Here is a 27,042-nt window from a genome sequence, read left to right as displayed (position 1 = left end):
TCTGGATGGGATGTTGGTCCACCACGGGATTACTCATTTTTGCCAGCTGAATAGATTTGAGTAACATAAAATGAAGTGTTCTGCTCAAGAACAAACTACATTGCCTGGTACAGGAATTGAAACAACAATTTTACAATTATGAGTGCAACACCCTAACCACATGCCTCCACAAACCAATAGTACCAGATTACAATTAATGGTTTTTATATTAGGAAATAGCTAAGACAGAATCTATAACTGAAAACTAAAAGAAAAAAAGATTGTTTGACTTAGTTTAATCTAGGTTACTGTTTAACGTAGTTTAGACCAGATTATTTAAGATAATTAAACCACTCGCAGTGAGCACAACATATAATTAAGCTGAACTACTCAAGGATTCAATGCAGGAACTATAAGAGATAATAATAAATATACTGAGATGAATAACAGATTTCAATGACTTTGGTTAAATCTGTTATGATTATTGTAGAGGAGTCTATTTTAAAGAAAAAGTTCCTTTATTTTTAAATGGAATAGTCACTATACAGCTTTGTTATTTTTGTCTCCAACGAGTATTAGAGCTGCAGACTGTACTGAATTCAAGATAATATTTATGTTTCACTTCCAAACATAGATTTACAGGGAGAAATTTTTGGTAAAGAATGGCCATCAGTTTCACTGACAAAGATCTATAGAGTGGGTGACAAATTACTTGTGATTTTGAAGAATTCAATAAGAGAACACTAGTAAATGCAACAGTAATTGAACAAATACAAGTGCAAGATTGCTGGTAGGATAATGTTCATGACAGTCTCTTCTGAGCAAGAATACAAAACCACATTTTAAAATAGCTTCTGAAAATATAAGGGACTAAAAATTGTTGAAATACTTATTGAAATTTTTTTTTTTTAATATACTACATTTTTTTCTGCACACAGCATTGAAGGCCCTTTTGTAAGAAGAAAGAGGGAAAATTTGATTATGGACTTTATTTTATTACTGCTATTTATTTTATCAATCTTGGATAACTGATAGATAAAAATCAATTTCGGTGTAGTGTGAGCTCAGAAAAGTAAGGAACAAGTTTATGATGACTAGTAAGTTTCTCTCATAACTAGGAAGCCAGTTATCACAAAAACGCATATCTATATATGTTTATAAAAACAAAAACAGGACTCAAGTTTCACATAAATCACCTTCAGCTGTAACTAAAACATTATGATAAAGTTCATAGTCAAAACCAAATTTCTGATGGTCTCTAAATAAAATTCATTCAATACTTGTACACAGTTTATCTAAGTATTGTTGTAAGTGCACATGATCCTTTAAATCTAGGAACTTTATTTAACTGTCTGTTCTGGTTTCCACAAAGAACTGGTGGTCACCTTAAATTATCTTAATTCCCATCATCATCATCGTTTAGCATCTGCTTTCCATGCTAGCATGGGTTAGACGGTTCAACTGGGATCTGGGAAGCCAGAAGGCTGTACCAGGCCCAGTCTGATCTGGCAGTGTTTCTACGGCTGGATGCCCTTCCTAACACCAACCACTCCGTAAGTGTAGTGGGTGCTTTTTACGTGCCAGATGAGGCTGACAAACGGCCACGATCAGATGGTGCTTTTTACATGTCACTGGCACGGAGGCCAGGCGAGGCTGGCAACAGCCACGATCGGCTGGTGCTTTTTACGTGCCATCGGCACGGAGGCCAGTCGGGGCGGCACTGGCAATGGCCACGTTTGGATGGTTCTCTTACGTGCCACCGGCACTGGTATCACAGCTACAATTTCCATTGATGTTGATCGATTTCAATCTTGATTTTCACTTGCCTCAAAAGGTCTTCACAAGTAGAGTTTTGTGTCACATGTAAAACACAAATAACATTACAATATTTGTATTAGCATAACAATGCACATCATATCTAAATATGTATTGTTTTAATTCTTTTTTTCTTCTTTTAAATCAAAGAACTGCACATAACATCATGTGCAATATTTGTTCTCATTTCAGTTGTGAAATCACAGTCATTAACAACAGTATGGAATGTTATTTGAAGCTTCACCTTAAGAACTGCAATCACTAAACAGGAGCAGTAATTTTTTTATAAGGCATTGTATCTGGTGATTGTATTTATTTGCCCACCATAGCAGATGAACAAAGAAATCTTAAAGACTGGGGGATTGTCTAATATTTTAAAAGCATGCAGCTTAAATACCTATTAGAATACCCATTATAGGTTCTATCAACCTGCTTGAAAGATATGTAATACTGTTCTCTTAGTAATTTTATTTGATTCTGAATAAGGAGGTTTTTTCACAGGTTTACATCCTATCTTATTAAACATGCACATAATTCATTGTGATGAAATTTCTGGAACAACAGTTCTTAATACCTGACTATTTCTGCTTCTTTACTCTTAACTCTAGTTACTTCTGCCAATCCAGAGTATACATCAAGTATTAATAACAGACCTAAATTTTTGCTTTAATCATAATCCATATGTATATGTAGCCAAGCTGTATTTTCTTTAGACAATGTGTATGGTATGTGGATAATTTCAGTTTAGACAAATGGTCTTGATAAATAGCTTAGGTGTAGATGAATGGTTTGTGAGGGATGTGCAAGATAATTACAAAGATGCAGCAAGGAAAAAGATAGTCAACAACAATTCCAGTGACATGTTTAGTATGAAGGCTGGTGTTCATCAAGGCTCAGTCCTTAATCTTCTACTCATCACTATCCTACATGCCATTACAGAGGAGTTTAAGTCTGGTTGTATAAAGGAACTCCTATGTGCTAATGACCTAGTTCACATAGTGGAATTAGAGAGGAAATTCCAAACACAGAAGTTAAACCTAAAATCAAGAGGCCTCAAGGTAAACTTAAGAGTTTTAGTAAGTAGGAAAGAAGACAGTATCTTCAGAGAAATTACTTTTCTTAATATAAAGAAAAGGAGTAGGTATAGACTCTGTAAACTGTATCTAATGCAAGCTATGGACACATAAGAGATGTAGTGGAATCACAAGTAGATTAATAAAAAAAGCTGTTACTTAGGATTTGTAATTAGCAGAGGGGGTAATTACTTTGAAATTATAGTAGCCAGTGCAAAAATGGGTTGGAAAAAGCTCAGGATCTATTACTGTTACTAGAAACAAAGGTCTTTTGCTTCAGAATGAAGGACAGATTGTATGATGCTTGTGTTAGAACTGCAATGCTACATAAAGACATGGGGGCTTGAATGCAGAAGAGTTGAGAGGACTAGAAACAAATGAAACTAGAATGCTCTATTATATGTGAGATGTAAGTGTGCAAGAATGACAAAATAGAAATCTTGAGGGAAAACTTGGGCATCAGTGAAATCAAATGTAGTATGTAAGAAAGAAGATGGCAATATCATGGACATGTGATGTGTATGGATGAAGATGGCTGTATAAAGAAGTGCCATTACTTAATGTGGAGGGAGCTTGTGGAAGAGAGAGACACAGGAAGACACAGGACAAAGTAAAGAAATCAGATCTCAGGACACAGAACTTTACAAAAGAGATGACAAAGGACTGGGGTGACTGATGATATGCAGTACTTGAAATGACCTGCCCACATTGGCAAAGCTGAGATTCTGGAAGCACAAAATATATATGCACAACAATTCTTAACCAATTCCCTCCTTAAGTCATCCCCACCACCCATCATCCCTATCACTGACCCCGCTATCACTTTCCTAACTGCATATTCCAACTTTTTCCGATACTATCTTTCTCACAACCAAGTATCATTTCACTTGATAGCCATCCTTCATTCTTAATAGTCCCTCTCCACCCACATTTTACACTGATCACCCTTCTGAACCACCAGATTATCTCTCCTTCCCCACCAACATACATTGCTCACATCCTTGATGCACTACATCTGCATTTCCCCTCATACTCTTGCAACCTACCCAACTTTGTCATCTCTCTCCCTCATCCTTCTGTCTATCATATTATTACTACTCTGCTGCTCATCACCCCTTTTAGTCATCACCTACTCTCCCCTACCACACACAATTCACATCTCCATCTCTTGTCTGCCATTCATTATATCATTGATTCAACCTCACTAATCTCTAAAGTCATCACCTATTCTTCCTTCCAACATACATTTATCATCCCTCGACACTTGTTCTTCGTTCACTGTATTCACTCCCCCAGTCTCTCCATACACTATTGCAATTTCTAAACACCCACACTCCTTGTGTTACTGTCCTCACTCACTACTATTCACCTCATATCTTGAGGTCTACTCCAGTTACTCCCACCCTCTCTTCTATAATGTGAATAGTCATGTAGCTCCCCTGCAGTAAGAAACTTGTTCTGTTCTGGCCTCTTCTCTCATATTTAACCTTTAATCTAGCACAGAGTCAGCTTCCTCTCTACTGTAATCCACTCAACTGATTGGGATCTTAACCTTGCAAGCTGCATGACAACCTCACTAATGCTGGTGTGAAGAACAAAGTACCCAGTACACTCTGTAACATGGTTGGTGTTAGGCAGGGCATCCAGCCCTAGAAACCATGCCAAAGCAGATATTGGAACATGATGCAATCTTTGGACTTGTCAAATCTTGTAAAGTTGTCCATTGCAACATGGAAGATGAATGTCAAAAGATGATGATGATGTCAGAGATTTTATTACATGTTGTTATACATCTTCAAAGTAAATTAGTCATCACACTTAATTTCAATGGATCTCTTGTTGCCATTGAGTCTCGATGGGTATTGTCATATAAAGCTTTTGTAATTAATGTTTTCCAACAAGTTGGTGAAATAAATAATTTTCCATTACACAAGGTTACTATTTTCAACTGTTAACACATTTTTCAATGACTTAAATGGCTTTTCAATAACAGGACAATTGTCCCATAGAAATGGACACACCTAATTGTTTCTTATACTTTGATGGTTTCACATCTACAATTCTTGCTAGTAAACAAGGCACTGGTGACACCCTCTCCTCTTTATTAGTCTATATACTAAAAAAAAAGATAATTCATTAGTCTCTAATTGATTATCATGCTTGATAATTCTAACAATTACATTTTTTTTTATTTACTTGTAAAGTCTGAAGGAAGTGATAGTACCATGAAGTTGGCAAGCTTCACGTTGCTAACATTTCATTTAAATAGTTGCAGTTCAACACCTGCAGGAAAGACATGATCAGGGAGAAGATGCTCCAATGAAGAACTGGGCATGGCTCAAGCAGGGCTGAAGAGAGAGGCTGTAGAGGCAAAGAAGAGCAAGAGTGCCTGAGTGATGGAGGTATGAGACCCGCCAGCTCCAAAGAACAAAGGCATTATAAAGCAGTCTTTTGCCACTGTTGTATCTGTCTTTGTACGACAGTTGTCACTCTGACAGATATTGTTATATTCCAGACTCATCGATAGGATGTTTCTATCTGGCACTGTACGATCCCCAGTCATATAGTGTTATTATCCTCAAAAAATTGGATCGTTATAATGCCCACTCAATATCACAGTATAATTACTAGATCAGTACAGACACGACTATCAACACAGCTTTCTCGTACTCTATGTACTCTCTCGATACCAGCTGACGTCACCTCACTTATAGTAACTGCCTCATTCCACTTGTCATATGGGAGGGGTGTACCATTATTACTAATTCCCTATATTTCTTTTAAGTTTTACTTAGGAAGTGTCATTTTATCTAGGAATATTTTTATTCACCCCCTCTCCCTTTTTTGAGTTTTTTTTAATATTTTTTTTTTCTTTTGGCATCTATTTTCAGGAACTCTGTTTTCTCTTCCTCCCACTTGTGTGCCTGGGTTCAATCACCTGCAGAGGCATTGGTACTTGGAACATATCCATACAACCATTCCATAGGTTCCTTCCACTTCTTTGGTTAACTTTACATGAATCTCTTTTCCAGTTGGTTCCTGTGTCTCTTTTGTATGCCTTTTCTACTTTTTACCCAATATATCATTTTACCAATGTGTTTGGTAATTTTGCCCCTTTCCCAGTTCTGCTTTCCACTTTTGTATGTCCTCATATACACCTTATCAACAACCTTAAAAAAATCTTGCTGTGTCTTCCCTGGCACTTTTTCTTTTCTTGCCAGGTAGCAATTTATCAAAAACTGACTTTACTTTCCCTGCACACATCAGCTCTGCTGGTGAGCTACCTACTGGTGTATTCAGATTTGGTGTTACACAGTACACTCTTAAAAATTGTTGAAGTGCTACCTCATCTGTGCTTTCCTAAGGTATTTTTCGATATTATTATTATTATTATTCAAGTCACTGCCTGGAATGGAACTCGGAATCTTGGGGTTAGTAGCCCCGAGCTCTTAACAACTACACCATATGCCCGGGCATATGGTGTAGTGGTTAAAAGCGCGAGCTACTAACCCCAAGATTCCGAGTTCCATTCCAGGCAGTGACCTGAATAATAATAATAATAATACTAATAATAATAATACCATCAAAAAAATACCTTAGGAATGAGAACTCAGATTCAAAATTTCCCCAAGACACCTGAGGAAGGTTGGAGGGTATATCAGCCGAAACATTGTGTTAACAACAAACAAGATGAGGGCAAATATCCGTCAAATGTAAATAATGTTAATTTATCCAGCTTAAACTTCTTGCATTCCCTGCTTACTAGCACATGTGATAGAGTCTTTGTTGTTTTTCTCTATGCTCAGACACTTCCAACATGTATTGAACAATGAGCTTTTTTCACTGAAAATCTTACACAATATATCTATTGTGTCATTTAACTTTATGTCAGACAGTTTTCTTAGAAGTACAAAATTATTGTTTCGTTCATGTTCTGTTGGAGACAGTTTTCTCAAGATAAAGCAAGTTTTCATCTCATTGTCCCAATCTTTACATTTTTTCTTGCAAATTTTCTCATACCTTCTGTAGTGTGCTTCGAAGGTAACTCCTTCATCAAGTTTGCATTTGAATTCAGTAATTGAATTCGCAACATAGCCTGGTGAGAACACTTTTTCTGGCTTTTCTGACAACTTCAGTAATTGCAGCATTTGTTGCTGTAATATTAATTGTTGTTGTTCTTGCTGTTTTGCAACTTAAGCAAACCCGCCAACAAATTTTCCATACCTTCACAATTTTTCATAAAATTTGTACAACAATCTTTGTGAGTTCATTAACTCTACGTGAATTGGTTTATCCTTGTTGCCACTATTATATCTGTCATTATGACAGTTGCCGATCTGACAGATATTGTTATATTCCAAAGTCATCGACAGGATGTTTCTGTCTGGCACTGTACAACCTGCAGTCATAGTGTTATTATCCTCCAAAGGTTGGATTATGATTATGTCCACTCAGTATCGCAGTATAATGACTAGATCAGTACAGACATGACTATCAACACAACCTACAAGTACTCTTGTGCTCTATGTACTCTCCCAATTCTCATCTTACTTATAGTGACTGACTCATTCCACTTGTCACATAGGAGAGGTGTACTATTATTACTAATTTCCTACAACAAAAGGCCATTATAGTAGTAACAGAAAAGGAATGAAGAGGAGACAACATGCCTGTGGGCCAGAGGCTGGAACATGTCTTAGTGATTTAATGTCAATCAGTCAAGCAACCTTTCTCTGGATGTAGACTAGGATATTTGTGTGCTTAGCAGCAGCACAATACTAGATATGAGAGCAAAACATCACTGTGGGCCTCACTTGAGCCTTGTAGAGTGTCAGCAATGTTAGAGATGAGGGACCTTGAAGAAAAAGGACAGTCTTTAGGATATAATCCTAACTATGTTAATGTGATTTTGAAGCCACAACTGATGTGGGATCTAGTTCAGTGCCACTCATGTTTAGTAGTAGTATGGTTTGGTGAGGTTTTCTTGATATGAAAGTGCTTGAGTTTTTTTGTTTGTTTTGTTTTTTTTTGGCTGTTAAAAAAGATAAGATTGGCAGAACCCTACTGAATGATGCTCTCAAACTCTCCATTCATGGAATCAATGCAAGTTTAGCATGTAGTGTCATGGTTGTGTGTGGATGATGCAATGGCTGGAAAAGATTAGGGAGGAATAAAGAGTCATATAATTTGCATACGAGTGATGTGGCAGCAAATAGGACATTAAAGTATAGAAGAGAGACAGTGAGAGACACTTCTGAAACCTGAGGAGCTGATTATGAGAGGAGCAGAGAAAGGTCTGTCAACATGTTGCTATGGTATGATGATAGAGGAAGCTATTGACCCAAAATACGAAATGAGTGAGCCCTAGGGTGGGAGCTTTTCATAGGAGATTTACAAATCAGGCAATGTTCAAAGGCTTTATTGATGTCTAAGACACTGGATTGTATTACTTAAATGCTCTTAAGTGAGAGACTACGAGTTAATGATAGTAAAGAGAAGAATGGATCTGGCTCCACACAAGATATACTGGTGGTCACTGAGGAAAGAAAGAGATTTAAGTTTTATAGATCACTGTTAAATGACTGCCTCCATTGTCTGAGTAATGTTACAGGCGAGAGCAATCGAACAATAATTGAGACAGTCAGAGGAGATACCCAATTTTGGAATGAGACACACTGAAGCATGCTTCCAAATGTTGCCAATAGAGAGTGAGAGATTAAAAGGTTCAGTGAAGATAGGAGTAAGTTCTGATGGAAGAGAGTGTCAGGGTCAATAGTAGTTTTGCCGGTCTGAAGTAACTGGAAGTATTTTCACACTTGGGCCTGATGCAGTTGAAGTAGGTAGTTTTAAAAGAGATTTGCCAAGGGTATGTAGTGTGGAGTTAGAAATGGGAAGTAAAAATAGACTTCTTCCATGAAGGTACTGCTTATAAAACCATCAATGTTTAGAAGATGGGGAAAGAGGACCTTGCAAAGTTAATGTTTTTGGCAAGGGATCGGAAAGCTTAGTTGCAATCTGGGAGGTGGGAAAAATAGAGACTTCTTCCATGAAGGTACTGCTTATAAAACCATCAATGTTTAGAAGACGGGGAAAGAGGACCTTGCAAAGTTAATGTATATTCTTTTGGCGAAGGATTGGAAAGCTTAGGTTGCAATCTGGGAGGTGGGAAAGCGAGAGGGCCATGTAATGTGCAAAGGTGTTCTTTATATATAAGATAATGGTCTTACAAGAGTTGTGTAGTGAATACCACTTAGTTTTGAGCAGAGGGTAATTTTCTTCATGCATTGTAGGCTGTGCTTTTTGTCCTATCAGCTTCAATGCAGCTATGAGTAAACTACTTAGGGAACTTGGGTCACTGAGATTTTGTTGTGTGTGGAATGTAGAGAAATATGTCTAAAAGGATGGGTTTAATCATCAGCCTATCTGTTTCTGGTGGGTCAGGTGCAAAGTATATGTACAGCCAGAGACTATTAGCATAAAATTAGTGGAGCTTCAAACACTTGGCTGACTTGCAGGTAAAGGGAGGCTGTGTGAGTATGTGACTGTGTTTATTGGGCAGTTGCGATGAAGCAACAACAGATGACCTGAGACTGTCACAGTTTGACAGAGGATAAATTTCAAGGTGAGAAAGAGATCCAGAGTGTTTTGGGTGTCTGTGTGTTGGTCTGGAATGCAAGTAAGGTTTCTGTGCTGAAAGCATCAGTGTGGAATGAGTGTGAGAGCCAAAAGGAGTTGTGAGCATTGAAGTTACCAAATATGACTTCAGACAGAGGGGAAAGGTGAGATATATGTTCACAATGCAAAAGGGGATGTGATTAAAGATTCACCAGTGATTCAAGGAATTCAGAAAGCAACAAAAGGAGCAGACGTACAAAGCGAATGAAGGAGGAAAATTTTGACTTTAAATAACTGTAAGTCATTATTGCTGAAATGCAAGTGAAAGACAGAGAGAGTAGTTTACATATGTGCAGAGTGAAATTTGAACAGAGAGTGTATCCTGGTTAGCAGAGGGGGGTTGTAAAGAGGGATTGCAAAATTTGCATCTCATAGAGACAGGATGTTTGGTTTGGTGATTGTGCATGGATCTGAGAGCTTGCAACAGAGTGAACTCCACTAAAAGCACCCAAAGGTGATACAATGGCTATACTGACATGATACACCAAATAGTTTTATCACCAATATTTGCATCATCTTCATAAATAATAACATCTATGTCATTTCCAACATGTTCAATTGCTCTCTGAAACTACATACTGGCAGTTTTATTTCCATAAGATTTGTCCTTGTTAAAAGGATTCCTTGGTGTATATATTGTTGTAACTTTTCTCACTTCAGAATACATTTCTATCTGATGACACAAACCCTTCAAAATCAATCAATCAATATAATTTATGTCAGAAGTAGAATGAAATACTGATTAAGTAATTGCAGTTGGATAAGAATCTAAACAAATTTTCATCTAAGCTCACTTTACAGTCTCCAGATCAGAGATGTGCATTTGTAGTAAACACAGCTACTGAAGGAGATGCCTGTTTAGTCCCTCCTCCAAGTGGAACCTTTTCAGTTTCAATACAACAAATAGTTTAATGTATACTGACAACAGTGTCACCTCCGAATAACATATTCTGATATTTTCTTTGAAAACCAACAATAGCTTAAAACCAATCTATCTTCCAAACTATACTGGAACTTCATCTCATTCATTTCATCTATCCATGATTTTTCTTCCATTCAGCAACAACACAATGATACTCACACCATTGTCCTTATTTGGTTCCATTAATGCATCAAACTTTTCCAAAATTTCAATGACAGATCATTAATTTGTTTTAATATGAACTCACTGGTTTATTCAAATCCATCCAAATATTCTAAGGGATTACAGTTCAAATATTTTTAGACCAATTTCATAAATACTTGCAGAATTATTATTTTCAATTTCCTCAATCTATTCACAGTGGTTTTACATACAACCTTTCTCTCTCCAATTTATAAAACAAAATCAAACAACTATTCCTTTCTCACCATTAGCATGGCTTCTAAGCAGGACTGTGGAGTCAGAGTTGGTGTAGTTTGACTGACACCAACTCCAACTCACAATATCATTATTCTTTAATATAAACCGGCTATAACATATGGGTCTACACAAAGTACAAGTATATGCATATGCTTTATGAGATATGTAGACCACAATCACTTAATTACATAAAGAGGGGTCGGAGTCAGAGTCAAAGTTTTTTGTTTTGACTCCACAGCCCTGCTTCTAAGCCAGTACTACTGGAGATTTGCTTTTGTCCAGAATCCACCAGTGGTCTCTTGCCTTCAAGAACTTTAGCAAAAGCACTGTTGTTGCTCTTGTGATTAGCAGAGCTTTCAGCTGAGGGGTCTGGCAAAGTGTTTAACTTCAGACTTCATTCGTCTTTTATTTGTTGGATCAGAAGTTTCATTTCAGAGTGTTGAACCAATTCAATGCAGGCATTAAGTTTCAGATTACTGGACTAAAAAAATATTCTAAAACTTTTACATGATGCTTAGATGATTGCATGCTTCTAAGAGCCTCATTTGAATTGTATCTTCTTTTGGACTTTGTGCTATAGCTCTAATTTTATCAAATTCACAAAAATGAGTTGACTCATGCAATCTCTAAGAATAACAGAATTGATTCAGTCCAGATTTTGAAGCTGTGATAAGAATTGGACTCTGTTAATTTCTTTTAGGAAGGAACTGATGATATTATGGCAGAAGTAGGAGAGCTTGATGGCTCTGCAGTGCACAGAGGCAACCATTTCAGTTTGGATGGTCTTACAGGAATTATGATATTGGGTAAGAGCTGTCTAGTTTGTAAAGTGGGTGATTTTCTCGAGTTTTGTTGTGGCATGTAGGAAGACATGTTTAAGAAGATGGTTTCAGTAACTCACCAAGGTTTTGCTGTGTGAGATGTGGGAAGACATGTCAAACAGGATGGCTTTAGCAAGCCATCTGGTGTTTCTGATGTGTCAGAAATGAAGTACATGTGCTGTCAGGGCTAGAATAAGTGGAATTCTGTTAGTTGGTTAACTTGAAATGCCATAGGATCAGGGACATGTATATGTGGAGTGGAGGGCATTGCATGATATGTGCATTTATAGTGGGTAGTTGTAATAAGATAGTAATCAGACGACCTGATGGTTTGATGGTTGCAGAGAAAGTTTTTGTCTGGTAGAGGATGGATTTAGGTGAGAAAGTGACCAAGGGAGTCTGGAGTGTCTATGTGTTAGTTAAGGATGTAAGTAGCTTTGAAGCTTGTTGATGCACAGAGTTGAGGGGTGAAAAGACTGGTTTCTGCATTGGCAGCATCAATACGGGATGTGTATGAGAGCCAAAGAAGAGTTGTGAGCATTGAAGTCTTCACTGAATGACTTCAGAGAGGAGTGAAGGTGAGCTAGGTTTTCTCAATGGTTGAAAAGTTGTTAGTAGTTTGAGAAGTTGGAGGAACAGTAGAGGAAGCAAATTTAGAGGTGGGAAGGCTGGCTTTGAGCCAGAGTAACTGGAAGTCTTCACGACTGAGATCCAGGTGAAAGAGATGAATGTCAGGGAGAGGGAAATTTATGTATGTAGATACAACTTTCAGTACGAACTTTGAGTGAAAAGAGTATATCCTTACAGTAGAGACTGATAAGATAACATTTGTCTTAGAGAAACAAGATGTGCAGTTAGAGGTGATATTGGTGTTCATGGATGTTAGAGAGAAGGAAGGAGAATTGTTTTTATTTCTGGTATCTAATGAAGTGTGGGAGGTATCAGCTCTTTGTGAGGTCATGCTAACTTCGTGTCGTGAGCTAGGTCTTAGGTATGGAGGTTTGCAACAGAGTAAACTCTTTTAAAGGCTTTTACGGATCAGGTTGTAGTGTTAAACCGGGTAGCATGATGTACCTACCGCACAAGTTAGGAAACATGTTACCATGTGTCATTTAAATTTAAAACTTGAAAAAAATTGTTCTTACATGAGAAAATGTTATCTAAAAGCGGTTTCTTTTGGCAAGACTCAAAACCAATTTTTACAAATGATATGGAAAATTGATTCCCCTTCGTATACTACTGGTATTCATGATGTTTCTGTTTAAAAGTTTAACTTTTAAGAAATTCTTGTAAATGCTGCAACTTTTGAATAAAGTATTTTTAAAAGAAGTAATTGTCATTGGCATTAGTGAAAAGAAAAAGTAGATCTCTTTAACAAATGTTATATAGTAAAGGTAACTTCATTATCCATGCAAAGCAAACGAGTTCGAAAAATTAAGAGTTTTGATGGTAGTTGCTTGTAAGTGTAAATACAGCTTTATATTCATATCTTGCTTTGGATTATAATTTCCGAAAATTTCAAACTATCTAAATTTCTCGGCATTTAAAACTTTCAGCACATGAAATATTTTCATGAGATACAAATTTATAAAAAAAAAATAAAGAATGAATGAAAATGCAATCCAAAGGCCCACCAACACTGATACGAAATGTATACGGAAAAACTTAAAATTTCAGTTTCATAAACAGAATTATTCAATCTTATTTCTTTTTCGAAAAGTACTTAATTTCAAAAGGTGTTGAGGTATTATATTAACTAGAGAAGACAGTGTTCAATTCTAAGCATACTTACCCCATGATCGCAACTCACAAAGTGAAGCATCGAAATATTATCCATATCATCTGGGAAAATGATAGTGAAATATGAAAGAGAAATCATTACGGCAAACCACTGGGAATGATCAAACCAGTGAACCAAATGGCCGGTGTTTAAACTGAATTATATAACCTAATTAAAATAAAAATCCTTGCATGCTATATCTGTTGCATATTTTTAAATATCAATGTTGTTTCTTGTTTTATAGCGAAACACTAATTTCAGTTAAGTGCTACATTTTAAACATATTTACGAAAATATCGCAGGAAGAAAACAATATATTGCAGCGAACACTGTAATTATCAATTAAAAACATCAATAGACATATATAAGAACACTTCAAATATAAGAATCCATTAGATAATATATTTACGAAAACATAACACTCACTATTTTTCGTATGTGTATGTGTGGAACTGCTGTCATTTTAAGTTATAAAATCTATTCATTAAATGGCCCCGAGTCACTCCCAGCAGACTTGCTATTCGAAATTAGACATACTGAACATTTAGAGTTTATCCAAATCACAACTCAGTCAATGAAATAATTTATAGAGAAAAGTAGTAACGGATTCAGTTAGTCTAACCAATGTCTACAGACATTCTAAACCTAAAGAAAATCTACCATCACTAGCTATTCCCTAAACTTTTATATATATATACATACATATATACATACACACGTATATGTGTATGTGTGTATATATGTGTGTGTATATGTGTGTATGTGCGTATATATATATATATGTGTGTGTGTGACTTCAATCATGAAATATTTCAGCGTGCTTACGTAGTGTTAATATAAATAAAAATCAAGCAACTGTTTGAGTAACATACGGAAGAAACATTACAATGACCCGCCGTTCATATGTCTAAGTCGGATAGTGACAAGTTGGCAGCGAAGTGTACTTACATTGTAAGCTAGTGGTGAAGTTTTTCATCGTTTCATATGCAGCCATTTTTTTAAGGGATGGGGATCATGTCTAATTTCGACATAAACAAAGGGGAGACAACTGCAGACACCGAGATCTCGCACCGACATGGAGGTCACTTCACACCTGCTTTGATCGTTTCCTCTTTAACTCTCACCAATTTCCCCATTGATCACTGTCAAACCACTTCATAATGCTTCAAAAGGTATTTTCAATGATTATAATTTTTTTAGAAGTTAATTTCTCCTTTGTTTTTGCATCGTTTTATAATGATCTTTCGACTGAAAAAACCGGTCACTTCTAAAGACCTGATTTTATATAATTAACTTCTATTTCCGTCGACTATCTCATACCACAATTATATTCTATGGGATAAACCAAGTAAAATTATTACAAAGCCGCTTTTCAGATGTCTTATTATTCTACTTTTTCTCTTATTTAGTTTCATTTATTTCGTAGAGTTTTATGAATTTAAAGCTATTTCGATTATTATTTTTTTTATATCTTCGTTTTGTTAATTTATTTCAATCGAGTTGCTAAATAGAATATTGTGCTGAAATAATAAATGAAACTGATGAGAATGGTATTTAATCGCAAAACTTTCATCCGAAATAAGAAATTGATTAGTAACAAAGAAAACTATTTTCTGTGTCAAGTAAATAGTTGATTGTTCTCTTGAATGGGGAGTTGTTAGTACGACACTGGAATGGTCTCCGACTTATTGTCCGCCTTTTCCATATTATTTGTGTCCTCCGTCTGAGACAATCAACCGCATTGTCCCGCTTTATTTCAGTGAATCTAACCCTAAGCATTTTCTGTTCAAAAAGAAATCCGCATTTGGCACCATTATTAGTACAAATAATTTGTTTTAATACGATGGAAGTTATAAACAAATTTATTATAATCAAAATATTGTATGATATGACAGATAAAGAGTGCACTTAATAAGTGATTTATAACTTGCATTAATGGTCTTTTGATAACGTTAGTCAGAATGATCGAAACTAGTTCTTTCGCTATTAGTTTTATACTGATTGCTGCTGATTCAACGCATTTCTAATTTCTAAATTGCAATTTTTATTTCATTATCAAGAATATATGCTGATATTTAGTGGAATTGGATTCATTTGACTTATTTTATCTTACGCCACCACATTTGGGTTGAATGTGTCAAATGTATTAATTATAGTATTGTCTAAAGAAGGCGTATTTTGACTAAGATTATGTTGCAGATAGTATGCGTATATTACTTTATTATTGTTATACTGATGTGTTGTTCTACTTTTATAGCGGATCCCTCGTCTTATTCTTGTTATTAGTCACTTTTTATATTTTTATCTGCTATAATAATTGATCGATTCAGTTTATGGCTTATTACTTAGCTCCCTTTCCAAGTTAGGTGATGAGTGACAGAACTGATTACATTGATTTTTTTTTAGTAAACTTTGCGTTAACTTATTTTACCTTCGAACATGTCTTTCTAGCCAGCAAAAAAAAAAAAAGGAATGATTGATCGTCGTTTATTTTCAACACGATCCGTTTCTAAATCGATTATAAGTTTGTAACAGTTGTCAAGCTAATAGGAAGTGACGTCAGACTGCGTTTTGGCTTTGTTTCTAGTTTATTGTTATAAGTCACATGGAAGCTCACTTTGTTACAGTTGTCAACCATACTGAAACTGATACTAGTGATTTTTTTTGATTTTTTTTTGTTGTTTTGTATATTTGTTTTTGTTTTTAAACAGTTTCTCTCAGAAATAAGCACACATGTAACAGGCTCAGCTGGGTAGTTTGTTTCCTAACACTTTTTTTAACGATGACATCCCACCTCATTCATATGTCTTAAACTGTGGAAACTTCTAAATAATTTTACTTTATAACTTTCGTCAGTATTCTTAAGCCAGTTATGGGTTAGTATTGTAAATCTCACTGCATCCCGAAGTAATGTTGGTGACATCCCATTAGAAATACATTTTGTTGTATTAGAAAATATTATTGTCTCAATGATGTACTTACTGTTAGTTACAGATAATGTGATTGAAAAGAAGAATGAGGCAGCCAGTGAAGAATCTGCATATCAATGGAATAAGAATCACTATCCGAAGGAATTCATGTACATGATGGTATGGGGTCGATAAATCTCCAGAATAAGATAAATTTGTCTAACTTATTGGCTTTAGATCCAGTCTCAAATTCCTTATTAGTTTCATTTGGAGAAAGGAGCTGGCTGTACTCTTGGCCTTTTCTCCGGGTCAGGTTTTTGGAGACTGGTGATATTGATGTTGTTAACTGCAGCCTAGACTGTTGCAAGGTGACAACTGCAGGAAAGTCATGTGCAGGGAGTAAAGCAGTATGTCAGTTTTTTTCCTGAGAAGTGTTCTTACTTCATAAACGACTTTGTGTAATCATTGGTCTGGAAATAGTTAAGTTAAGTTAAGTTAATTTTGTGGCTCAAAAAGCAAAAACGCAAGGCCATGTAGGGGGACATGGAGTTATGTACAGGGGTGTTCATGCAAAGAGTTCAGGCCATTTCTGGTCAAGAGAGACTTTGAATCGAGCGGTCGTCAGCATCTTCACTATCTCATCCGGCAGCTTATTCCACCGATCTGCAACCTGGATGGAGAAAGCCCCTCTCCTTCGATTGAGATGAAATCGTCGCAGATAGAGCTTCTCGGAGTGACCCCGCAGCCTACGCTCTGGAGCTGGAGTGAAGAACAACTCTTTTGAGAGGTTACACTTTCCGCTTATGATGTGAGCAAGAATGAGATCACCACGGCGGCGGCGTTTTTCTAGAGAATAAAGGTCGAGCGTCTTCAGCCTTTCTTCATAAGACAAATGCTTGAGACCAAGAACCATGCGGGTAGCCAGCTTCTGGACTCTTTCGAGATGATGTATGTCTTTGAGGAGATAAGGAGAAGAGGCTTGAATCCTGTACTCCAATATGGGTCTCACCAGTGTGACATAGAGCGGTAGGAATATGGCTGCTGTGAGCATTCCGAATGACCTTGTCTGGAACAGTAGTAAGTATCAAATATGATTCTCAGAACAAGTAACCAAGAAAAGTCCAATATTTTTTCCAGTCTAGACAATCAAGAGCAGTTACCAGCAAGATTGTTTTCCTTGGTTACTTGCTCTGAGAATCATATTTGATACTTTCTAGTTGTTTCAAAGTTTTGTTTGTCACCAAATGAATTTTTTTTATTTTGTATCTCAACTGGTAAACATGGGTGTCATTGGTTTTCAACATGTCAGTCACTGATTGATAGTGACAAGAATAATATCACAAAAGACTTCTTTCAAAGAACACCTAATTTTTGTCTTTCCAGCTTGATCTATATCAGTGTAAGATAGATAGATAGATATACACAACAGGCTTCTGCAAAGTTTTCATATTACAAAGTATTTGTCAAGCTTAAGCTGTGAGTGATGACAATTAAGGCACTGTGCAATGAGATCACATCCACAACGTTATTACAAAATGAACTTCTGGATCCTAGCCATATGTGATTTCAATTTTTTTTTTTTTTTTTTTTGTGCCTGCATCGAGTACTCTACCTTTTGTCTTGGCTGCTCAAATTCTCATAGCCATAATGCATCTGTAATATTGTCAAAACTGCATCCAAAATCTAGGCTTTGTTTTCAATCTCAAGTATTTGAGGTCTGATCATTTGATGACACTATAAAGCTCAAGTGTGACTCACATAAAAGTGATACTTTCATATCCTTGACAGTACAGCTGCTACAGCTACAAATATTCTAGGCTGTGTCCAAAAATGACCATCCAGTTGATTGGTACAAATTCACTCTGAAGTGCTACTGTCATTCACCCACAGATATGACCTTTCTTTTATTAATTCTACTACTATAGTAACTCCCTACTCTTCTGAACAAGTCCATTTAGTGCACCCATCTCTCCTCTTTGCAACATCTCTGTTATGTCTCATCCTCCAAATCCTATGTTAAATACTTCCTGTCAATCTTCATTGTAGCAGTCCTCTAGAATCCCCAACAAACATTAGTCTATAGAAGTTCAAACCTAATATCAACTATGTCAATCTTCAAGTGTGTAGGAGGGCATGAAAAACATATCTCAGACAAAATAGCAAAAGAAAAAATAACCCTATTCAAATGTTCTTAAAAGAGTAATTTTGATTGTGGGCCTTTGATTATGGTGTTTAAATACTTTCAAGTACTTGTTATTGATATTGGGAGCATCGTGATATGTGGGTCATATGCAAATTACATGCTTAGTATTAGTAATAGGATAAGGGATATGCACTAAAATCTCAAACTGATGGACCAAGTCTTTGAAGTAGCTGATATCATCATCATCATTTAGTGTCCGCTTTCCATGCTAGCATGGGTTGGACAGTTCAACTGGGGTCCAGGAAGCCAGAAGGTTGCACCAGGCCCAGTCTGATCTGGCATTGTTTCTACAGCTGGATGCCCTTACTAACGCCAACCACTCCGTGAGTGTAGTGGGTGCTTTTTACGTACCACTGGCACAGGTGCCAGATGGGGCTGGCAAACGGCCACAGTCGGATGGTGCTTTTTACGTGCCACTGGCACGGGGGCCAGGCGAGGCTGGCAACAGCCACGATCGGATGGTGCTTTTTTACATGCCACCGGCACGGCAGCCAGGCGAGGCTGGCAACGGCCATGATCGGATGGTGCTTTTTACGTGCCACTGGCACGGAGGCCCGTCCGGGTGGTGCTGGCAATGGCCACGTTCGGATGGTTTGCTTACATGCCACTGGCATTGGCATTTTAGCAAAGTCGAAACAAGTTGCTAAGGTGTAGTTTCAGTTTTTGCCAGACTGTTGAGCCACGGTATTTCTGTTGAAAATTGATTGAAGTGATAATGGCATTGTCTTCAGTCTCTTTATATTTATTACAGCTCTAAGGCAGCAAGCTGGCAGAAACATTAGCACACCTGGTGAAATGCTAAGCAGTATTTTGTCTGTCTTTACGTTCTGAGTTCAAATTCCGCCGTGGTCAGCTTTGCCTTTCATCCTTTCGGGGTCGATAAATTAAGTACCAGTTGTGAACTGGGATCGATCTGATCAACTGGTCCCCTCCTCCAAAATTTCAGGCCTTGTGCCTACAGTAGAAAAGTATATTTGTTACAGCTCTTGAAGTTTTGTCATGACTTCATGACTGGTTATCCCTGAGAACTTTTATTCTAGTTCTCATTGCAAAATTTGTGAGAGTTGCAAAAAGAAGTTTCACACCTGAAAGCATGGTCTAGATTTCAAAGGCCTGATGGCATTAACATGACATAGACCAAAGTACTAGATAGCAAAAGTGAGTATACAATATCAGTGCTATCTGGGAGCTGGCTTGCTAAATTTGTAGGAAGTCAATAAGTAAACACTTGAAACTATGTACACATTGCAACCAATTTTTACTTAATATGCATGGTGAAATCTCTGGCTGGCTAATACAGTCAGTATCTCAGATGCTATAAATGAACAGCCTTTGAATTACTTTGACCCTCTAGCATTTAAATTTCTCTATCAGTTGTAATGCCTATTTATTCATATTGTTTTGAATTAACTATGCATTGTCTCATAGTTTCGAGATTTTGAAGGTGTAGTTGTTTAATTTTAGAATAACATTGTAGGGTTGGTGTGAGAGGCTGGATCTGGCCAGTTTCAGCATAAAACAAGTTAGAATATTTTGGCTGGATATCATCATCACTTAACGTCCATTTTCCATGCTAGCATAGGTTGGACAGTTCAACTGGGGTCCAGGAAGCCAGAAGGTTGCACCAGGCCCAGTCTGATCTGGCATTGTTTCTATGGCTGGATGCCCTTCCTAACGCCAACCACTCCATGAGTGTAGTGGGTGCTTTTTACGTACCACTGGCACAGGTGCCAGACGGGGCTGGCAAACAGCCACGGTCGGATGGTGATTTTTTACGTGCCACCGGCACGGGGGCCAGGCGAGGCTGGCAACAGCCACGATTGGATTGTGCTTTTTACATGCCACCGGCACGGGGGCCAGGTGAGGCTGGCAACGGCCACGATCGGATGGTGCTTTTTTACATGCCACCAGCCAGTTAGAATATTTTGGCTGGATATGACTGGTTTAAATGCTAATGGGTTAAGTATTATAAATAATGATAGGGTTGTAAATAAAATATGGTAGCTAGAAAAGTGCAAGATTTTCTCTCTTTGCAAAAAGCAAACTGTGATTTGTGCATAGGATTATATGATATTGCACAATAATGAGACATGAGAATCAAATGTAAGTGATTTGCAGAAGAGAGAGGTGTGCGATATCCATTGGATAAAAGGCAGAGTTCAAACAGATTGAGAGTGTAGTGAAGGACTAAAAAATATTTGTTGATGTTTGCAAAAGAGAGACTTGTATCATCTTTTAGCGTCCGCTTTCCATGCTAGCATGGATTGGACGGTTCAACTGGGGTCTGGGAAGCCAGAAGGCTGCACCAAGCCCAGTCTGATTTGGCAATGTTTCTTCGACTGGATGCCCTTCCTAACGCCAACCACTCCGAGAGTGTGGTGGGTGCTTTTACATAAATGTGTAACATGTATAGATGATGTACATTAGTAAAATATCATACACAGAAACATCATAACAATAAAAAAGAATGGTACAGGGGGAAAAAGTTTGATACACACACAGTGAGGTGTGTGTATCAGATTGCTATCCTGCAGATCCATTCAATTTACTCTGTTATGAAAAACACTTGTTAAAATGTTGATGTTTCTCAGACTGGGAGTTGGGTTAGAATTGTAATTAGTATATTTTTATTTACTGAGTGTTACAAAATATTCTTTGGAGCTCAAAGCCTTTCTGTCTTTTCCATAATGTTTTTGTAATCTTCCTTTAGTTAAGAGTTCACGTTTTGTTGATTCTTTTAAATCTTAGTTCTCTGTACTTTAAATCTGTTTCACACGTTCTTTTCACTCTATCACTCAGTGCAGGCATGCCAGATATGTTTATCCGCATTTATAAAATATCATTTAAGCTAGTTCAGAGATGATATTAAATAGATTATTAGTGAATGAGATATATAGTTGTCCAAGTATATGGAGTAAGGACTTGTGTGTTCTTTCAATAAATACTGTTGTGATGTGTTTTTCAATCCAAATAATCAGGAACAGATGGAGCTTATAACTGAGTGACATCGAAAAAAGATTTTTGTATGAATTAGAATTGAAAGTCTTTTAGATTTGAAGAGTAGAAATTCATGGAATGATTGAGCACTGTGGAAAGTAAAAGATTCAAAGTGAAAAAAACAGTGGGTTATTTAGAAATATTTATGTGATAGTTATGAAATTAGCATAATTGTTTGGGGTGTGTTTAAAAGCAATGATTAGGACAAGTCTACTTGGAATTACACAATTTACAAGAATAAGTTGAAATGTCAACTAGACACAATCATTTTTAGAGCTTTGGTTATACCTAGTGATGTGAATCATTTGTGGTAATGGTGATAAGAGGAAAGTAGAGAAAGTGAATCTAGAATGGAGTTTGTTGTATTTCTGATAAAGTATAGTGGCTGTTGGTATTTTGAAAATATCTCATGGAATGACGACTGTGCACTGCATAGTTACAGGCTGTCCTTTGGCAACACATAGCACCAGTTTAGCCACCCTGCCAGGGATATGGTGAAGTCATGGAAACTGCAGCATGGCTGATTGTGAAGAGGTAGCAGAAGAGCTAACTGAGCCAATGATGCTTCTTACATTGATGCTGAGTGGAGGAATCTTAGAAAAGCAATGGTCAGAATCACCAAGCTATATCGAGAGAGTAACTGTAACACATCCATGGGGGTTGCATCCGTGGTTGTGTAATTGGCTAATGAAAGATTCACTATAACTCAGGCTCTCAATTCATATTCATAATAGTGGAATTGGGTGGCAACATAGTCATGGAAATCTGCGAAAGCAGTGAAAAAAATATTCGTTGCAAAATGGGCAGTTTAGTGACATACTGAAAAGTAGCAAGAAAGTTTGTCAAATTTTTTTTATATCTCAATTACAACAGACCAAAATGAGAACTTTCAGAGTGCAAAAGCTCCTTTTACTCTCATGATGCTTTTTAGTTGATATTTGTAATTTCTTCCATATGTTATATGGGTGTTTATATTTTCATCTGTATGTTAACAGCATAACTTCTTGGTAAATCACTTGGAGTTGTGTCTTGTAAGTGGAAAATTGTCTTTGTATCTAATTTCTTAGTTTCTGATGGGTTGGGGACATAAACATATATTTGACATAAGATTTACCAGTTTTTATGACCAATGCATAGTTATAGATTTATATATGGTATTTTAAAATATAATTTGACATTCTGTAAGTAGATATATATTTTTTTCAAATTTTATTTTAAGGGCTGGCTTTAAAAAACTTGTCTCGTGTGTGCTCTTTGCTATAATCTAAAAATATGGTTTTGCCTCATACCTTTTCAATCTTAAATATTTCTTTCTGTTATTTAGTTCTTTCTATTTCTTAGCTTCTAACTCTGGCCAATTGCTGTATGGGTAATGTAGCTTTTGAAGTGCTTGGAAAAAGCCCCTAGAGAATTGGTGTGCTGTCATCTTATTTGGAATTATATGATATTTGCACTGTTATGTTATAACCATTCTTGCTTTGTCATGGGCTGCAATTCTAAGATGTAAGGTTTGAATATGCAGTACCTATTTCAAATTCTTTAACCCCTTTGTTACTGTATTTATTTTGAGATGTTCTGTGTTTCTTTCAATTACTTTAAATATAACAAAATATTTAGTAAAATAACTGAGTTATCATTCAGTTAGTGTTAGGAACATAAATTGTGACTAAGATTTGGTGGAAGATTTTAATTCAAAACTTATGAAACAAGACATTTCTACTCAGAGCCAGAACCAGTTTCAGCTGGGTTGGTAATGAAAGGGTTAAAGAGTTTAGGGTATACACTTGGTGATTAAGTAGTTAATACTTACTCACTTTCTCTATGTTTCTTTCATTGATAGAGTTCGTTGTCTTTTCTCGCTATGTTGACAATATAATCAATACAAGTTACAAAATCTAAGTAGGATAAGCCAGTTCTAATAAATATATATTTATGCAAAAACGTTTTCTTTTTTCTAAAATTATATTTGTAAATGTTAAAATAATTTCTAACTATAATTTTTCAGGTTTGTTATACACTGAATAAGTAAACATTCCAAGTGATGTCTCAGCATGGCGTTTACAAACTTGAAAACAAGTTTAATTCAACTTTGTTGCTGAAGCTTCTTTCCTTCCCTATGTCTGATCTTTGAAATAGAAGTTAAATTGGATGTTAAGCATCATATACAAAGTCAATATTTTGCAGGTGGAATTTGTAAGACGAATTGAAAAGATTTAAACATTTCTATGACTGTCTAGTTCCAGTAGTCACAGTTTTGGCTTCATGTGTTCTTCTGCTTATAAACAAAAAGACACAAAAAAAAATGGTGATGCTTGTTCATTTTTAAACTCGCACCCTTTTTATTTAAATGCTCCCAATTTCCCATTCAAAATGAATACACCACACCATCATCATCATCACCATCATCATCTTAATATGCCACCTAATCATCAAATGAATTTTGATATTTGTAATCATGGCAGTAACAACAACTGCAGCAATAACAACAACAACTGCAGCAATAACAACAACAACTGCAGCAATAACAACAACAACTGCAGCAATAACAACAACTGCAGCAATAACAACAACTGTACTGCTTCCACAAATAATTGTCGGAATAATGCTAAAAAGCTTTTACCTCCTATTGATCATCATCAACACCTTAATCATTTAATGCCAAAAAATAACAATGGTCGACAGAAGAATTTCCAACAAAACAGGAAATCTTCTACTACACCCTTACCAATATTAACTACAACAGCAATAACTGCGGCAGCAGCAACAACAACAACTATTACAACAACAGCACCTTCAAATGTTACGAGTAAGAAAACTGCTTTGACATCATCAGTAGCTACACCACTAGCAACACTTCCCATGGCAACTACAGCTCTAACAAATAAAAGTATTCTTCCTTTCTCTATGCTGACTCCACCATCAGAGAAAGGCAAAGACAAACCATATAAGTGTGAGACGTGTCGCAAGGCGTTTTCCCGACAATCAAATCTATCTCACCATGAAGAAACTCCAGCAGAACGTAAACATTTCCATTGTACCTACTGCTGGAAAGCATTCCCTGTGCGTGCCCGTCTTCGTGACCATGAACGTTCTCATACAGGGGAGAAACCTCATAAATGCCCTGTCTGCCCCAAAGCGTTTAGTCATCAAACTAACTTGAAAAATCATCTGAGAGTTCACTCAGGAGAAAGACCATTTGTATGTGGAATGTGTGGTAAACGTTTTAGTCATCTAACCAATCTACGTAATCATGAGAGGACTCATACTGGATTGAAACCATATATCTGTGGTCACTGTGGAAAGGGCTTTGGCCACATGACTAATTTGAAAAACCATCGTCGAACGCACACTGGCGAAAAACCATTTGTTTGCACTCATTGTGGTAAGGCTTTCAGCCATCAGACCAACTTGAAAAACCATCAGAAAACCCATGCATCTCTAGAAAATTATGTAATGCTAGTAGGTCAGTCCAGTGCCTCTAACACTGTAGAAGAGCTCGAAAGACTTTCCGCAGCAGCTGCTGGTGCCTTGATGCAGGCTTCTACTGATAGTTCTGAACGTCTACAAGCTGATTCAAGAGTGTCAATGTCTGATTCAAGGGTGTCGATGTCTGATTCAAGAGTGTCAATGTCTGATTCAAGGGCGTCAATGTCTGATTCAAGGGTGTCAATGTCTGATTCAAGGGCGTCAATGTCTGATTCAAGGGTGTCAATGCCTGATTCAAGAGTGTCAATGCCTGATTCAAGAGTGCCGATGCCTGATTCAAGAGTGTCAATGCCTGATTCAAGGGTATCGATGCCTGATTCAAGGGCACCAATGTCAGATTCAAGGGCATCGATGTCTGATTCAAGGATGTCAATGCCTGATTCGAGAGCATCAATGTCTGATTCGAGGGCGTCGATGTCTGATTCAAGGATGTCAATGTCTGATTCAAGGATGTCGATGTCTGATTCAAGGATGTCGATGTCTGATTCAAGGGTGTCAATGTCTGATTCAAGGATGCCATTGTCTGATTCAAGGATGCCACTGTCTGATTCAAATATGAAAGAACAACAAAAGGAGCAACCAAGAGATACCCAATTAACGTGGCAGCCACCATCTACTCTTTCTTCATCTAACATTGCTTCCAATTCAGTTGCTGCACGTACAGTTGAAGAATTGCAACAGTTATCTTCATTATCTTCAGCAAGTGCTTCAGCTGCACGAACTGTTGAAGAATTGCAAAAGCTATCTTCACTATCCAATTCATCAACAATTACACCTTTATCTTCACCACCTGCCTCCAGTGTACACATGCCTACACTAGAACATATGAAGCATTCTCAGTCTTCTAGGCGTATGACAGAGACACCTCATAGGTTTACCCCATCAAGCGTTTGCCAAGCAGCAGAAGACTTTAACAGAATGCCTCCACAAACTTCAGCAGCGACTAATCGCATGGTTGAAGAACTTCACAGGTTATCTGCACAATCATCTATACTTAGAATGCAACCCTTAAACAAAATTAAGGATTCTCGTCCAAACTAGTCAGCAGAAAATTATCGAATAAAATCTCACCACAAAATTGTGGATATCTTCACTTTTATTTTTTTAAGACTTCATGTCACTGGTCTCTATTGAGGTTTTGATGGTTTTATTTTATCAATTTATGTAGACAATTACTCATAAATTATCCACTCGCTTTCTGATTTTTTTTTTTTTTTTGAAAAGATTTTCTCTTTAGAGAAAAATAAGCCCTTCAAAGTTTTGAAGCTAAATAACTTTATTTTGTTTTTATTTCTTGATATTGTGCAAATACTAAGATTATAAAAAAAAAAAAATCTAAACAAAATTTTAATCTGATGATAACTATTATTGATTTTATGATTTATGAAATATATTTTCACATTTGACATATATGCAATATTTATTGATACAGCCTTTTTACAATCTGAAATTCGTAGAAAACCATACTATACATTAATAAATCTTGACCTATTGAATTAAGGCTTTTTGACTCTCAGTCTGTTTAAATGGGTATTGGTTGTCACTGGAAGTTAGAACAGTTGAAGGATTAATCTACTTGCACCAAAGATATGAAAATTATACAGAAATAAGACCATCAGTACTTGTCCTCTTATCTTGTATGTTTCAAATGTGGCCAGTTCAATCATATCAGCTTACAATGGGACATATTTTTAACAAACCAAAAAAATATTTTTAGTTTTACATCAGAGCTATCCTTCTCAAGGTAGCCATCATTCTAAAGAAAGCTAACCAGGCTGTTGTACCAATGTTGATTCTTATCAGTTCCAAACCTTGTGACATGACTATCGAGTGTGATAGTACACTTGATGGACTATGCAAATTAGAAGTATTTTTTTAGATTTGTAAATGTTTAATAATTAAGAAAAATATTAAAATAATTATTGAATAAAGATAAGTTTCAACAATGTGAACATTTTGAAA

The 27,042-nt window shown here is 36.6% G+C and overlaps 2 protein-coding genes across 10 annotated transcripts in view; one reads left to right on the top strand and one right to left on the bottom strand.

Annotated features, from left to right (window-relative positions):
- LOC115218790 (zinc finger protein 470) overlaps positions 1-14,552 on the bottom strand; it is a 21,884-nt gene extending 7,332 nt beyond the window's left edge. The window contains exons 1-2 of one of the 4 annotated variants that reach the window (XM_036508940.1): positions 14,434-14,514; positions 13,498-13,547 (exon numbers count right to left, since the gene is read on the bottom strand). The gene's annotated coding sequence lies outside the window, so the exon portion shown is untranslated. Of the gene's footprint in view, positions 1-13,497; positions 13,548-13,911; positions 14,168-14,377; positions 14,396-14,433 lie in introns of those variants that run through there. The other 3 variants (XM_029788723.2, XM_036508941.1, XM_029788725.2) reach the window with 3 other exon arrangements.
- On the top strand, positions 14,531-27,042 carry LOC115218786 (Krueppel homolog 1-like). 6 transcript variants are annotated; one of them, XM_036508932.1, is made up of 4 exons: positions 14,531-14,657; positions 23,600-24,049; positions 24,119-25,194; positions 25,237-27,032. In XM_036508932.1, exons 2-4 carry the CDS (start codon positions 23,857-23,859, stop codon positions 26,119-26,121), a joined length of 2,154 nt encoding a protein of 717 aa, XP_036364825.1. In that variant the 5' UTR covers positions 14,531-14,657; positions 23,600-23,856; the 3' UTR covers positions 26,122-27,032. The 6 variants fall into 6 exon arrangements, with proteins under 6 accessions (XP_036364825.1, XP_036364827.1, XP_036364826.1 ...); XM_036508934.1 differs by having other exon boundaries at positions 24,119-25,550; positions 25,614-27,032; XM_036508933.1 differs by having other exon boundaries at positions 24,119-25,572; positions 25,615-27,032.

This window comes from Octopus sinensis, linkage group LG14 (genome assembly GCF_006345805.1).
Source record: "Octopus sinensis linkage group LG14, ASM634580v1, whole genome shotgun sequence".
NCBI lineage: Eukaryota > Metazoa > Mollusca > Cephalopoda > Octopoda > Octopodidae > Octopus > Octopus sinensis.
This window is presented reverse-complemented; position numbering and strand designations above follow the sequence as displayed.

Excerpts from the sequence above, each read along its gene's own strand:
- LOC115218786 (XM_036508930.1), top strand. The coding sequence starts at position 23,857 with ATGTGTTCTTCTGCTTATAAACAAAAAGACACAAAAAAAAATGGTGAT. Across the intron at positions 24,050-24,118 it reads GAATTTTGATATTTGTAATC|ACAACAACAACTGCAGCAAT; the intron begins ATGGCAGTAACA and ends ACTGCAGCAATA.